The sequence below is a fragment of the Oncorhynchus gorbuscha genome, linkage group LG23, assembly GCF_021184085.1.
Source record: "Oncorhynchus gorbuscha isolate QuinsamMale2020 ecotype Even-year linkage group LG23, OgorEven_v1.0, whole genome shotgun sequence".
NCBI classification, from domain to species: Eukaryota; Metazoa; Chordata; class Actinopteri; order Salmoniformes; family Salmonidae; genus Oncorhynchus; species Oncorhynchus gorbuscha.
This window is the reverse complement of record NC_060195.1, coordinates 37,923,698-37,936,802: the sequence shown is the minus strand read 5'-3', so window position 1 is coordinate 37,936,802 and position 13,105 is coordinate 37,923,698. Positions and strand designations below refer to the sequence as shown.

The 13,105-nt window shown below is 45.2% G+C and overlaps 1 protein-coding gene across 5 annotated transcripts; it reads left to right on the top strand.

Moving 5' to 3' along the window:
• Positions 1–5,702, top strand: LOC124011398 (zinc finger protein 324A-like). Of its 5 annotated transcripts, none has more exons than XM_046324728.1 (5): positions 1–273; positions 835–1,188; positions 2,022–2,221; positions 3,833–3,950; positions 4,165–5,702. In XM_046324728.1, exons 2-5 carry the CDS (start codon positions 894–896, stop codon positions 5,265–5,267), a joined length of 1,716 nt encoding a protein of 571 aa, XP_046180684.1. In that variant the 5' UTR covers positions 1–273; positions 835–893; the 3' UTR covers positions 5,268–5,702. The 5 variants fall into 5 exon arrangements, with proteins under 5 accessions (XP_046180684.1, XP_046180686.1, XP_046180687.1 ...); XM_046324730.1 differs by lacking the exon at positions 1–273 and adding an exon at positions 296–740; XM_046324731.1 differs by lacking the exon at positions 1–273 and having other exon boundaries at positions 1,049–1,205.
• The last annotated feature ends 7,403 nt before the right edge of the window (positions 5,703–13,105 follow it).

Below are 13,105 nucleotides of genomic sequence, written 5' to 3'. Positions count from 1 at the left end.
CTGGCCAATACGTAGCGTCAGCAATCCATGTGTTACATACGTCAATCGTCTAAACCCATGCATCGCCTCAAAATGACATTTTTTAGGATGTGGTTGTATACGGTGTCTACTACGCATGCGCAATGTCCTCAACGGTGCTTGGAAGGGAGGATATAAAGTTGGATCTATTTTTCCTTTGTCATATTGACGCTTGGCTTATCTACAGTGTTCATACGTATCGGTTGTCGTTTATAACAAACGGTGGTTTGTCAGCTTGATTTCAGCGACTGCACGGTACGTAACGCTAGCTAGAATTACTAGCCTAGCTGCCACTTGAGCCAAATATGTGCTTGAGCTGTAGGTTAACGTTAGCGAGCTAGCTCGCGTTGTATTCAAGAAGGAAGCTTTACAAGGTCGGATAGCGACGATCGTTTAGTTAGCTGGCTTTGTACTGTAACGTTAGTGTTGCTACATAGTATGGTCTAGCCTTAGTGGTGTTGTAATAGTCGTCGAGTTAGCTAGATTTATAAAGCTTTTGGTAGCAATCGAGCTAACGTTAGCTAGCTAGCTAAACCTCAAGTGTGGTAGCTCGGTCGCGCGGTAAAGATGGGTTCACATTCACGGTGTGCTACTTGTTTTTCCTCAAGCCATACGACGTTAGGCTGTCTTGTTCAACTGCTGTATCTGTTGGTAGTGAGTAGCTAGGCTACTAACTAGAACAATTATAATAATTCGGAAGTTAGCTACTGGTTTAATTACAGGTATGTATGATGCTGCTGACTAACGTACGGTTGTCACTCACTGATAATGTGACTTGGTAACGGTCAACTCTAGCTATTACTTTTCGTGTTTCAGTTGAATATCTGCCTGGTCCAGTTTCCCATATCCATCGTGTGATCGCCAAGGCAGAACCCATGGCGGACTCGGTGGAGACGTTCCAGACCCACCTAACCTCAGTCATGGACAGTTTGATCCGCGCATCGGTGTGCGAGATCACCAAACTGTTCCAGGACACGGTGAATGACTATCTGGTGGAAATATCGCTTAACAGGAAGGAAATGGACGCTCTGAAACTCCGACTCCGACTGACGGAGAACAAACTGAGAAATGAACGCAAGTACGGGATGGGGTGGGCAGAGAATCGCCGCAATGCTGGTTTGATAGTGTCTGAGGACGGTGGGCGGAAAAAGCGGAAAATTGAAGTGCCTCGTAAGTGTTCATATTTAGTAAGTACAGCCACAAGCATCACGGACCATAAAAGTAGTTTATGTATTTGTTTTTCCATATGTATTAAACTGACATTAAACATCATTCATCAGATTATGATTGAAATGTTATGTGATTGCATATCACATCAATACAAGTTGATTTCTTGTGTACCATTAAGTCGAAAGCCTGTAATGCTTGTGTGAAGAGGTGCTTGTTATGCTGGAAGCCATCTGGCAGAGGCTGAGCTGTCTCATCTCTCCTTCTCTCTACTCCTCCGCTCTCCCTCCCCCACCACCTCCTCCTCTTCATTTTCTATCTTTCACCTCCCCCACTCCTTCATCACGACATCTCTCCTTCTCCCTCCCTGCTCTTCATCCTGCCCTCTCCTTCTCCCTGCTTCCACCTCCTCCAATTCTCTATTTTCTTTCCTCTCCCCTTTTCACTCCCACCCCCTCTGCTCTCCTTCACGCTTCCTCTCCTTCTCCCTACTCTGCCTCCCTCCTTCATGCTCTCTCCCTTCCCCCAACTCCTCCACTGTCAATGCGCCCCTCTCCTCCATGCTCTCTCCTGCGCCATGCCATTCCTCCTCCCGCTCTCCTTCAACATGCTTTCTCCCTTCCCCCAACTTCCCCACTTCTGTCACTGCTCCCCTCCATTCTTCATGCCCCCCTCTGCCTCTCTCCCGCTCCCTGCCATCCCTCCTCTCCCTGCTTCCCTTCCTCTCCTTCATAATGCTCTCTCCCTTCCCCCTCTATTTATATCACTGCTCTGTCCCTCCCACTCTTTCCTTAATGCTCCCTCCTCCTCACCCCATCCTCTCCCATCCTCCACAGGAGGAAAGCAGACGCTGGGCCTTGCCTTGGGAGGCGCGGGGGAGGAGGAAGGAGGAGCAGCCAGGGTAGTAATGGGGGGAGGGTGGAAGGAGGCACGCGAGCTGTACCTCATTCAGTTCCCCGGGGAGGAAGGAGAACTGGAGGAGGAGGGGGGCTGTGTTTCAGGAGAGGGGGAGGAGATGGACAACATCAAAGAGGAGGTGAGGGAGATGAGTCTGAATATGTCCTACACAACGTCACTGCATCAGAGACTACTATACTGAACACAAATCTATACGTAACAATTTAAAAGATTTTACTGTCTTACAGTTCATATAAGTAAAACCGGTCAATTGAAATGCATTCATTAGGCTCTAATCTATGGATTTCACATGACTGGGAATGTAGATATGCATTGTTGGTCACAGATAACTTAAAAAAAAAAAAAGTTGGGTGTGGATCAGAACCAGTCAGTATCTGGTGTGGCCACCATTTGCCTCATCCAGCGCGACACATCTCCTTCTCAGAGTTGATCAGGCTGTTGATTGTGACCTGTGGAATGTTGTACCACTCCTCTTCAATTGCTGTGTGACGTTGCTGGATATTGGCAGAAACTGGAACACTATGTCATACACGTTGATCCAGAGCATCCCAAACATGCTCAATGGGCTGACATGTCTGGTAAGTATGCAGGCCATGGAAGAACTGGGAAATGTTCAGCTTCCAGGAATTGTGTACAGATCCTTGCAACATGCGGCTGTGCATTATCATGCTGAAATATGTGGTGGATGAATGGCCTCAGGATCTTGTCACTATCTCTGTGCAATCCAAATTGACATCAATAAAATGCGGTTGTGTTCATTGTCTGTAGCTTATACCTGCCCATACCATAACCCCACCGCCACCATGGGGCACTGTTAACAGCGTTGATATCTGAAAACCACTCACACGTGGCCTGCGGTTGTGAGGCCGGTTGGACGTACTAACAAATTCTCTAAAACTACGTGGGAGTTGTCTTATGGGAGAGAAATGAACATTACATTCTCGGGCAACCGCTCTGGTGGACATTCCTGCAGTCAGCATGCTCCCTCAACTTGAGACATCTGTGGCATTGTTGTGACGACTGCATATTTTATTGGCCTTTCATTGTCCTCAGCACAAGGTACACCTGTGTAATGATCATGCTGTTTAATCAGCTTCTTGATATGCCACACCTGTCAGCTGGATGGATTGTCTTGCCAGAAGAGAAATGCTCACAAACGGGATAATTTATTTTTGTGTGTATATGGAACATTTCTGGGATCATTTATTTCAGCTCATGAGATGGGACCAACACTTTACATGTTGCGTTTTATATTTTTGTTCAGTGAAGGGTTTGTTATTTTTACAATGTTCTCAGTCTCACCACACGCAGATACAATGTTCATCTGCTGTGGTTGTGTGACTGACAAACTGCAGCAGTGCTGGTAGATGTTGGAAAGACACTGATTTGATATTCAGGTGAAGAAGTGCTTGTTCAGAAAGTGCACTCAAGTGTAGAACGTTGTAGACCCTAAACATGACTATAATTTTAGGACAGAACAGTTGTGTATTCTACCAGGTGACTTAAAGAATACAATTGTCTTCATGTCATCTTAAACTGTCTAAACATTGTACGTTTACAGAAAATGCCCAGTGTAAAACTTGAACAGTGTTCTTTGGGATACTTGCAAAGTGCACTTTCATATGTATTTACATGAAATGCTGGGGGTGCTAGTGAACTCTGCATTGCATTAATGTTACTGTATTGTAGTCTATTGTGGGGAATGTATTTACGTTTTCTCTGTCTGTAGTCCAGTGACGTGGTGGAGGGGGGCTACCAGCCTGCGTCTCTGCGGCTGATCAAGGAAGCCCTGAAGATGGACCTGCCCAACCAGAACCGCCATACTGGATCCAGAAACCACAGCGAAGGTACTGACACCAGCTCGGAAGCAAAAACATGATTACAACAACTCTTGGATAGAGCAATAACCCCAATGGGAATGCTGACGTTTTCTTGTAGGTTTCACAGGACGCTTGTTACGCCTTTGGCTCTGTACAGTGTTGTCTGCAGTACATTGTTTGCATGTGCCTTCATAGTACTGCTCCTCTAACAGACCCTCTCTCTCTCCATCTCTCTGCCCAGTAGGAGACATGGAGTTCAGCCCTATGGCCCAGGAGGCCCTGAAGCGGCCCTCAGCCGTAAGGCATGAAGAGGGGGATGACGAGGAGTGGGACGTGGGGTCCCCTCCAACAGAGGTGTCGGAGGGGGTGCTGAGCGTGGAGGACCTGAGTGGGCTGGAGACGGCCCTGAGGGCAGAGAGGGGGCGCCAGCAAGCAGCCCTGAGGATTCCTCCCACAGCAGGCTCCAACCATGGCTCCATGACCCCTGACCTGGAAGTCATAGCAGGCAGCGAGTTCAGCCTGGGCCAGAAGTACATTGGTCTGGATGGGTTGGAACAGGAGGGGGCGCTGGGGAGTCCCACACCCTCAGAGAGGGACTCTAGTGATGCCCTGCAGGGTCCTGGTGCCCGTCTGAAAGAAGGTGAGAGGGCACTGCCAGGGGGGACTGGAGGAGTGCTGCAGCCACGCTGGCCCAAGAGGCCGAGGGACAGTGAGGGGATGGAGGAGCAGGGAGGCTCAGATGAGGCCCTGCATCACCCATCTGCTCCGGGTAGCGTGGATGACAGTGGTGAGGAGGAGACCGGAGACCTGATGCATTTCTGCACGCAGTGCGGCGGGGGCTTTGCCAACGAGGCTGAGCTGGAGGAGCACCCCTGTCCCCTGGGGGACACTCACCTGCAGGGAGGGACGGAGGCCACCCTGTTTCCCTGCGCCTCATGCGGCCACGCCTTCAGCCATGCCTGGGCCCTGAAGAACCACGAGTGTGTGTGCGCGGCCGAGCGGCCCCACCGCTGCGAGCTCTGTGGGAAGGGCTTCACACACTCTCGCTCGCTGGAGAGGCACCAGGTGGTTCACACTGGAGAGAGGCCACACCGCTGCCAGCAGTGCGGGCGGAGCTTTAGTCGCCTAAGCAACCTGGAGAGGCACCAGCGGATCCACACGGGCGAGCGTCCATACGGGTGCGAGGTGTGCGGCAGGCGTTTCAGCAGAGTAGAGTACCTGAAAAGACACCAGCTGATCCACAGTGGAGACCGAGACAAGGCCGGCAGCGCCCACCAGTGCTCTCAGTGTGGGAAAGGCTTCAGCGAACCAGAGCAGCTCAAAAACCATGAGTGCTTTTTATAGTTTGATAATTGAGATTTACCATGATTTGTTTGGGGGAGGGGAAAGTTGAAAGAAATTCCTGCTCAAGGTAGAAGTCCCTAACAGATCTAAGATCATTTTACCCTGGCCTCAATCCTGAAGTTGACCATTAGAAATGCAGTCTAAAGCTCTGACCTTGTATCAGTGGTTAGGGGACAACTTCTACCTACTCCAAAAAAGAAGGCAATGACAGTCATCCAGGTTGAGAGGTCAAATTGTATATGGAGAAACTTGTGTGTTTTGTATGTTTCTCAAATGTACATTGTATCTTTATATTATGAAATTTAGTATTTTCACTTTGAATACATCAATCATGGCCTTGTATCTTGACTTTATCAATGAACAATTTTGGTATTTTGTACTATTCGTTTGTTTTCTGTATTATCTATCAGGAATAAACACGACTTTATTCAGTGACCAATGGTCTCCTTTCATATACTGTCAATTGCCACAGTTTTTCAGCTAGAACTTGTTTAGTTTTGCCCCCCCCACGCCAGCTGGAATTTGGTATACTACTTTGGTGCTACTGTAGCAAACAGATTACTTCTTGTTGGTGTCATTAGGATTTTAGACGCTAGGTCGCGATGACTCGCCAAATGCTCTAGCCAAACCCAGCCAGGGAAAGTAAGTCTGTGTATCAACAACTTAGTGACAGCAACACCTACTGATAATGTTCTGGAATCGTATCCATTCACTAGTATGGCACTGGCAGAAACTAGAGTTATCGACTTCGTCACAGCTTGCTTTAAACGTGGACGTCTTGTTCAAGACCACAGTGGGTGAGATTCATAAACTACACGTCCAAGCATGCAGGAGCTTCAAATGGAGATCTGGGGTGTGTTCATTACGCTGATTCTGTTACAAGCAGGTAGTATAGGTAGGTATCACAGGAGGCTGCTGAGTGGAGAACAGCTCATCATAATGGCCGGGACAGCGCATATGGAATGGCATCTAACACCTGGAAACTATTTGCCATTCCATTGCTTCCACTCCAGTCATTACCACAAGCCTGTTCTCCACAGTTAACGTGCCACCAACCTGTGGTAGGTATATGGTTTTATGTTGGATATTTGATTTTCTTTCAATAGCTATGACAAACATTTTATATTTTGAATCTGGGGAGGATGGAAAACAATCACCTTTTGTGAATTTTTTTAAAATTCTGATTTCAATATTCAAAAGAATAATTTGATACAAAAATGTGTATTCTCCATCCACTGTTTTCAGTACCATTTTCATTATGGTTGAATAGCTATTGATGAGAGAACTGAATATCCAGTATAAAACTAATTTACCTTTGTGCCAAACCAAAGTACGGGCTCTAAAAAGTCAGAAACACTTTCTTGTGGGTATTTTGTCTCAAGCAGCTGAAGGAAAAAACCGGTAGAGTAAGTTTTTAAGTGATCGAATTTGACGTTCTGGCTTGTAAGGAACATTTACACTATTTTGCAGGCATTAGTTTCAGGCTGTATATAACATGTACAGCCTGATTAATCAGACTAACTTAATGCTCTCACACACACACAACAATTGGCGGTGGACTACAGAATAAAGGAAATGTGTTAACATCAGCTGCTCTAGGTCCTTGTACCAGAGCAAAGATCAACCCGAGGTAACCTCGTCTGTGATTTGCATTTATCAGTGACCTTGACACAGAAGCTGCATGTGAACAAAGGTGTCATTTGTATTTGGAGAAGATTCTGTTCGCAGCTGAGACGCTCTGTTGGTTTTTCATACATACAGGTTATAATACTTACATTTTTTTCAATCTGCTTTAATCTTTGGGTAATTATTCAATGCATGTCCTCCATTTTCACGAGACATGATATTCTCTAGCAACCATTTAAGCAGGTTAGTGTTCAGTAGGTGTGTGTGTGTGTACTGTAACAGGGGAGGAAACGCTAACATTTTATTTTTCACCGACTATGGACAGACCATAATTATCTTACTAACATACCTGCTCATCGACATTGGGTGTGAAACTGGCTGATGTGGATGCTGTAGAATATTCCCCTACAGTGTCCAGGGCCAACCGCCTCACATCGTACCCCCGAACAGATGCCTTTGACTGGTGGTCCACCGGTCCAATCTCTACTCTGAGGGTTGTTCTGATCCACAGCGGAATATGATGGAAAGTAGAGTCTCAGGCGGGGAGACCAAAGTTTTCTGAGGGGCAGCAGTAGGCAGACCACCCGGTTGGCCATCCAGCACTCAGAGAGGTATGGCAGTGTCAACACACAAGGTAGTAAATGAGGCTGAATGAACTGTTTCGCTGCCAGACAAGGCTCCACTGATAGCCAGATGTAGCAGAGGTAAGGTTTTGGGACTGCTGTTGGGACAGCTTTATGTAGGCCCTAACATTTTGTGGGCGTCGTTTGTCACCGTTATAGTGCAGTTAATGTAGTGTTGTGTAGTGGCTTTGCTGGCATGCGTCCCACATTTTTTTTTTGCCCCACCAAGATTTACATGCTAAAATCGCCACTGATATCACAGCTGGCCTTAGGGATGCAGTTTCAGTTTCAATGACTCAATATTTTTTACAAAAATGGCCGACTTTAACTAAGGCTGGGTATGTCAATACAATCAAACTAGCAATAGCAATTGTGAGGATTTATGTCTATGCTCTATAACCTACTACTATATCACGTAAGATTGAATTGTTTGAACAGCAGTTGTGTGTGTGTGTGTGTGTGTGTGTGTGTGTGTGTGTGTGTGTGTGTGTGTGTGTGTGTGTGTGTGTGTGTGTGTGTGTGTGTGTGTGTGTGTGTGTGTGTGTGTGTGTGTGTGTGTGTGTGTGTGTGTGTGTGTGTGTGTGTGTGTGTGTGACGCAACCCTAACGCAATGATCACAAGTCAGTTGTAACACGGCTAATAGGTTAGCACACGCGTCAAATACAAGGCACGCGGGCCAAATAGGACACACAAGCGAGTATAAATTTGTCTACCTGTTGATTCATCTACTGCGCCTGCATCAGTAAATTCAACTTCAATTGCACAGCTTTCGTGTGTCCGGTTTACAGCGAGCAGCAGAGGGAATGTGTACAGACACATGCCACAGTCCTAACTAGCCTACTAAAAATATTGCAGTCTGGCTTCGGTTTTTAAAGTTTGACAATAAATAACCAAAAAACAAAACCTGCAACAAAGCACCATGCAAAAGAAAAACATATAGGCCTATTACAGCAACATTTGAGCAGTAGCCGAGGCTGGCTACTCAACGACAATACATTTTGAGTGCACCATACTGCAATGCTGCATTCAACCATGCAGTGCAAAACAATTGAAAATCATGTTTTAAGTTTCAATCTTTCAATTTTTGCCTAAAATGACATACCCAAACCTAAGGACCTGAAACAAGGATATGCATATTCTTGATACCATTTGAAAGGAAACACTTTGAGGTTTGTGTAAATGTTAAAATAATGTAGGAGAATATAACACATTAGATCTGGTAAAAGATAATACAAAGAAAGAAACATGCTTTTTTGTATTTTTTTTCGTACTATCTTTGAAATGCAAGAGAAAGGCCATAATGTATTATTCCAGCCCATGCTTAAATTAGATTGCATTTCTGTTCAATATTTTGTATCAAGACTGCTCAAATGTGCCTAATTGGTTTATTAATGCATTTTCAAGTTCATAACTGTGGACTCTCCTCAAACAATAGCATGTTATTATTTCACTGTAATAACTAATGTAAATTGGACAGTGCAGTTAGGTCTTCCTGTCTGGGTTGGCGCCCCACCTTGGGTTGTGCCGTGGCGGAGATCTTTGTGGGCTATACTCGGCCTTGTCTCAGGATGGTAAGTTGGTGGTTGAAGATATCCCTCTAGTGGTGTGGGGGCTGTGCTTTGGCAAAGTGGGTGGGGTTATATCCTGCCTGTTTGGCCCTGTCCGGGGTATCATCGGATGGGGCCACAGTGTATTCTGACCCCTGACCTCCAGTATTTATGCTGCTTTAGTTTATGTGTCGGGGTGCTAGGGTCAGTCTGTTATATCTGGAGTATTTCTCCTGTGTTATCCGTTGTCCTGTGTGAAATTAAGTATGTTCTCTCTAATTCTCTCTTTCTCTCTTTCTTTCTCTCTCTCGGAGGACCTGAGCCTTATGACCATGCCTCAAGACTACCTGGCATGATGACTCCTTGCTGTCCCCAGTCCACCTGGCCATGCTGCTGCTCCAGTTTCAACTGTTCTGCCTGCGGCTATGGATCTTTGACCTGTTCACCGGACGTGCTACCTGTCCCAGACCTGCTGTTTTCAACTCTAGAGACAGCAGGAGAGGTGGAGATACTCTCAATGGTCGGCTATGGAAAGCCAACTGACATTTACTCCTGAGGTGCTGACTTGTTGCCCCCTCGACAACTACTATGATTATTGTCACGTCTCCCGGCTCTTAATGACTCCTACCATGACACCTACCACCTACCCTCTTTCCATTTACTGTAACAAGTTTCCTCGCCCACTGAGCACCTACCGACACCGGACGTCCATGAAGGTTGAAAAGTAGTTTTCATTTGGTCAGTCCACCCTGGTAGGACCAAATCTGAACCAATCATAGACGTCTATGTTTCACAAGATTGGACAGCACAGTACAGAACAGTACTGTCAAATAGAGTACAGTACAGTACTGTAAACTAGAGTTCAGTAAAGCACACGAGCGCAGTATAATTAAGCAATACGGTCCGAGGGGGTGTGGTATACAGTACATTTGGAAAGTATTCAGACCCCTTGACTTTTTCCACATTTTGTTACGTTACAGCCTTATTGTAAAATGTATGAAATACTTTTTTCCCTCATCAATCTCATCATAATCAGCAAATGTATTTATATAGCCCTTCGTACATCAGCTGATATCTCAAAGTGCTGTACAGAAACCCAGCCTAAAACCCTAAACAGCAAGCAATGCAGGTGTAGAAGCACGAGCTCTGAGACAGGATTGTGTCGAGGCACAGATCTGGGGAAGGGTACCAAAACATTTCTGCAGCATTGAAGGTCCCCAAGAACTATACAGAATCTATACACAATACCCCATAATTGACATTTATGCAAATGTACAAAACTTGTAAAACACATTTAATATCACATTTTCATAAGTATTCAGACCCTTTACTCAGTACTTTGTTGAAACACCTTTGGAAGCGATTACAGCCTTGAGTCTTCTTGGATATCACGCTACAAGCTTGGCACACCTGTATTTGGGGTGCCCATTCTTCTCTGCACATCCTCTCAAGCTCTGCCAGGTTGGATGTGGAGCGTTGCTACACAGCTATTTTCAGGTCTCTCCAGAGATGGTCGATCGTGTTCAAGTCCGGGCTCTGGCTGGGCCACTCAAGGACATTGAGACTTGTCCCAAAGCCTGGACCTCTGACAGAGTGACCATCGGGTTCGTGGTCACCGCCCTGCTCCCCCGATTGCTCAGTTTGGCCATGCGGCCAGCTGTTGGAAGAGTCGTAGTCGTTCCACACTTCTTCCATTTAAGAATGATGGAGGCCACTGTGTTCTTGGGGACCTTCAATGCTGCAGAAATGTTTTGGTACCCTTCCCCAGATCTGTGCCTCGACACAATCCTGTCTCAGAGCTCTACGGACAATACCTTCGACTGTGGGACCTTACATAGTCAGATGTGTGCCTTTCCAAATCATGTCCAATCAGTTGAATTTACCACAGGTGGACTCCAATCAAGTTGTAGAAACATCTCAAGGATGATCAATAGAAACAGGATGCACCTGAGCAAAATGCTGAGTCTCATAGCAAAGGGTCTGAATACTTATGTAAAGAAGGTATTTCTGTTTTTAATGTTTAATACATTTGCAAAACTTTCTTAAAACCTGTTTTCGCTTTGTCATTATCGGCAATTGCGTGTAGATTGATGAGTACAATTTATTTCATCCAGTTTAGAATAAGCCTGTAACCTAACGAAAAGGGGAAGGGGTCTGAATACTTTCGAATGCACTGTATGGCCAATATATCATGGCTAAGGGCTGTTCTTAGGCACGATGCAACGCAAAGTTCCTGGACACAGTCCTTATTGCCCATATACCACAAACCCCCGAGGTGCCTTGTTGCTATTATAAACTGGTTACCAAACGTAATTAGAACAGTAAAAACAAACGTTTTGTCATACAAGTGGTATACCACGACTGTCAGCCAATCAACATTCAGGGCTCAAACCACCCAGTTTATAATGTACTGGATCGTACTATACTGTACTGAACATATCGACTTTACTGTACTGTACTGAACTTTACTCTACTGTGATGTCCAAACTCGTGAAACATAGACGTCTACGATTGGTTCAGATTGGGTCTGTTTCCGGACCAACCAAAGTGGTCTTGTTTGTGGGCGGAGCTCATTCAAATAATATCCAGTGTGTAGAATAATACCCAAATATGCAAATAAGGATTATTGCATATTTCTACCTTTTTGTAGTTATTCAGGATACACCACCATGAACAGAATGATATTCTTATCCATAATTGTGCCTTTCTAGTGTAGTACAGATCAGGGACCAATGATGTTACTCCGTTTCCATAATTCCATTACCGGATGTAAATCCATTTCCCCTACTGTAGTTCAATAACCAAAAGTCATTTTTTTCAAACTCAAGGTGTCATATCACAGCTGACACTGAGGACTGACTGGGGGACAAGCACTGCCCAGAAGCTGACCATAGGATAACCCAAAATGTGACAGATAACAGGTTTCATTTGGAGACCCATAGGTATTTCCCGTTCCCCCTTGGTGGAATGGAAGCTGCTGACTTCCAACTGATTGATTGGTTAAAGGTCCAATGCAGCCGTTTTTATCTCAATATCAAATCATTTCTGGGTAACAATGAAGTACCTTACTGTGGTTGTTTTCAATTAGAATGGTCAAAAAGAAACAAAAATTGCTTCTTAGTTGAGAGCGATTTCTCAAGCAAGAATTCAGCTAGGACTGTCGGGGAGTGGTCTGAGTGGGGAGGGGGACACTGAAAAACAGCTGTTATTGCCAGAGAGGTTTGGAGGTCTATTAACTAATTTACCACCTGGTGATGGCACCAGGCAGGTTACAACTACCACCAAAACAGGCTGAAATTTCAGGTGCTTTTACTCTAAAAGTGCATTATCATAATAATTTTAACAATTTCACAGTATTATTCCAACCTCATAGTGTGAAAATATACACTGAGTATACAAAACATGAAGAACACCTGCTCTTTCCATGACATAGACTGTCCAGGGGAATCCAGGTGAAAGTCATGATCCTTATTGATGTCACTTGTTAAAATCCACAGTTTCCTGTGTGTATCAAGAATGGTTCACCACCCAACAGACATCCAGCCAACTTGACACAATGGTGGGAAGCACTGCAACATGGGCCAGCATCCCTGTGGAAGGCTTTCAACACCTTCCAGAGTGCCGAATACAACAGGTGTAAACCTTACAGTGAAATGCTTACTTACAAGCCCTTAACCAACAATGCAGTTTTAAGAAAAATAAGTGTTAAACTATTTAAATAAAATAGAAGGAAATTGAAAAAATAATAATAATAAAAAGCAACAATAAAATAACAGTAGAGAGGCTATATACCAGTAGAGTCAAAGTGCAGTGGCACCGGTTAGTTGAGGTGATATGTACATGTAGGTAGAGGTAAAGTGACTATGCATAGATAAAACAGTGCTTCAGGGGGTGCACAAAAGTAGGAGCCAGGAACCTAAATGGAACTGAGCCAGAGCAATACCTGGTCCTCTACGCCTCTGCCCACGGGGCTCTGTGGACATGTAGATGCAATGTTCCAGAACACTGCCTTGAAAAGGTGAGGCTCGTACATACTGCCCCA

Bases quoted from the DNA above. Each gene is read 5' to 3' on its own strand.
- LOC124011398 (XM_046324726.1), top strand. From the start codon at position 1,694: ATGCTCTCTCCCTTCCCCCAACTCCTCCACTGTCAATGCGCCCCTCTC. The intron at 2,222-3,832 runs GTGAGGGAGATG...CTCTGTCTGTAG, and splicing joins TGGACAACATCAAAGAGGAG to TCCAGTGACGTGGTGGAGGG. The intron at 3,951-4,164 runs GTACTGACACCA...CTCTCTGCCCAG, and splicing joins ATCCAGAAACCACAGCGAAG to TAGGAGACATGGAGTTCAGC.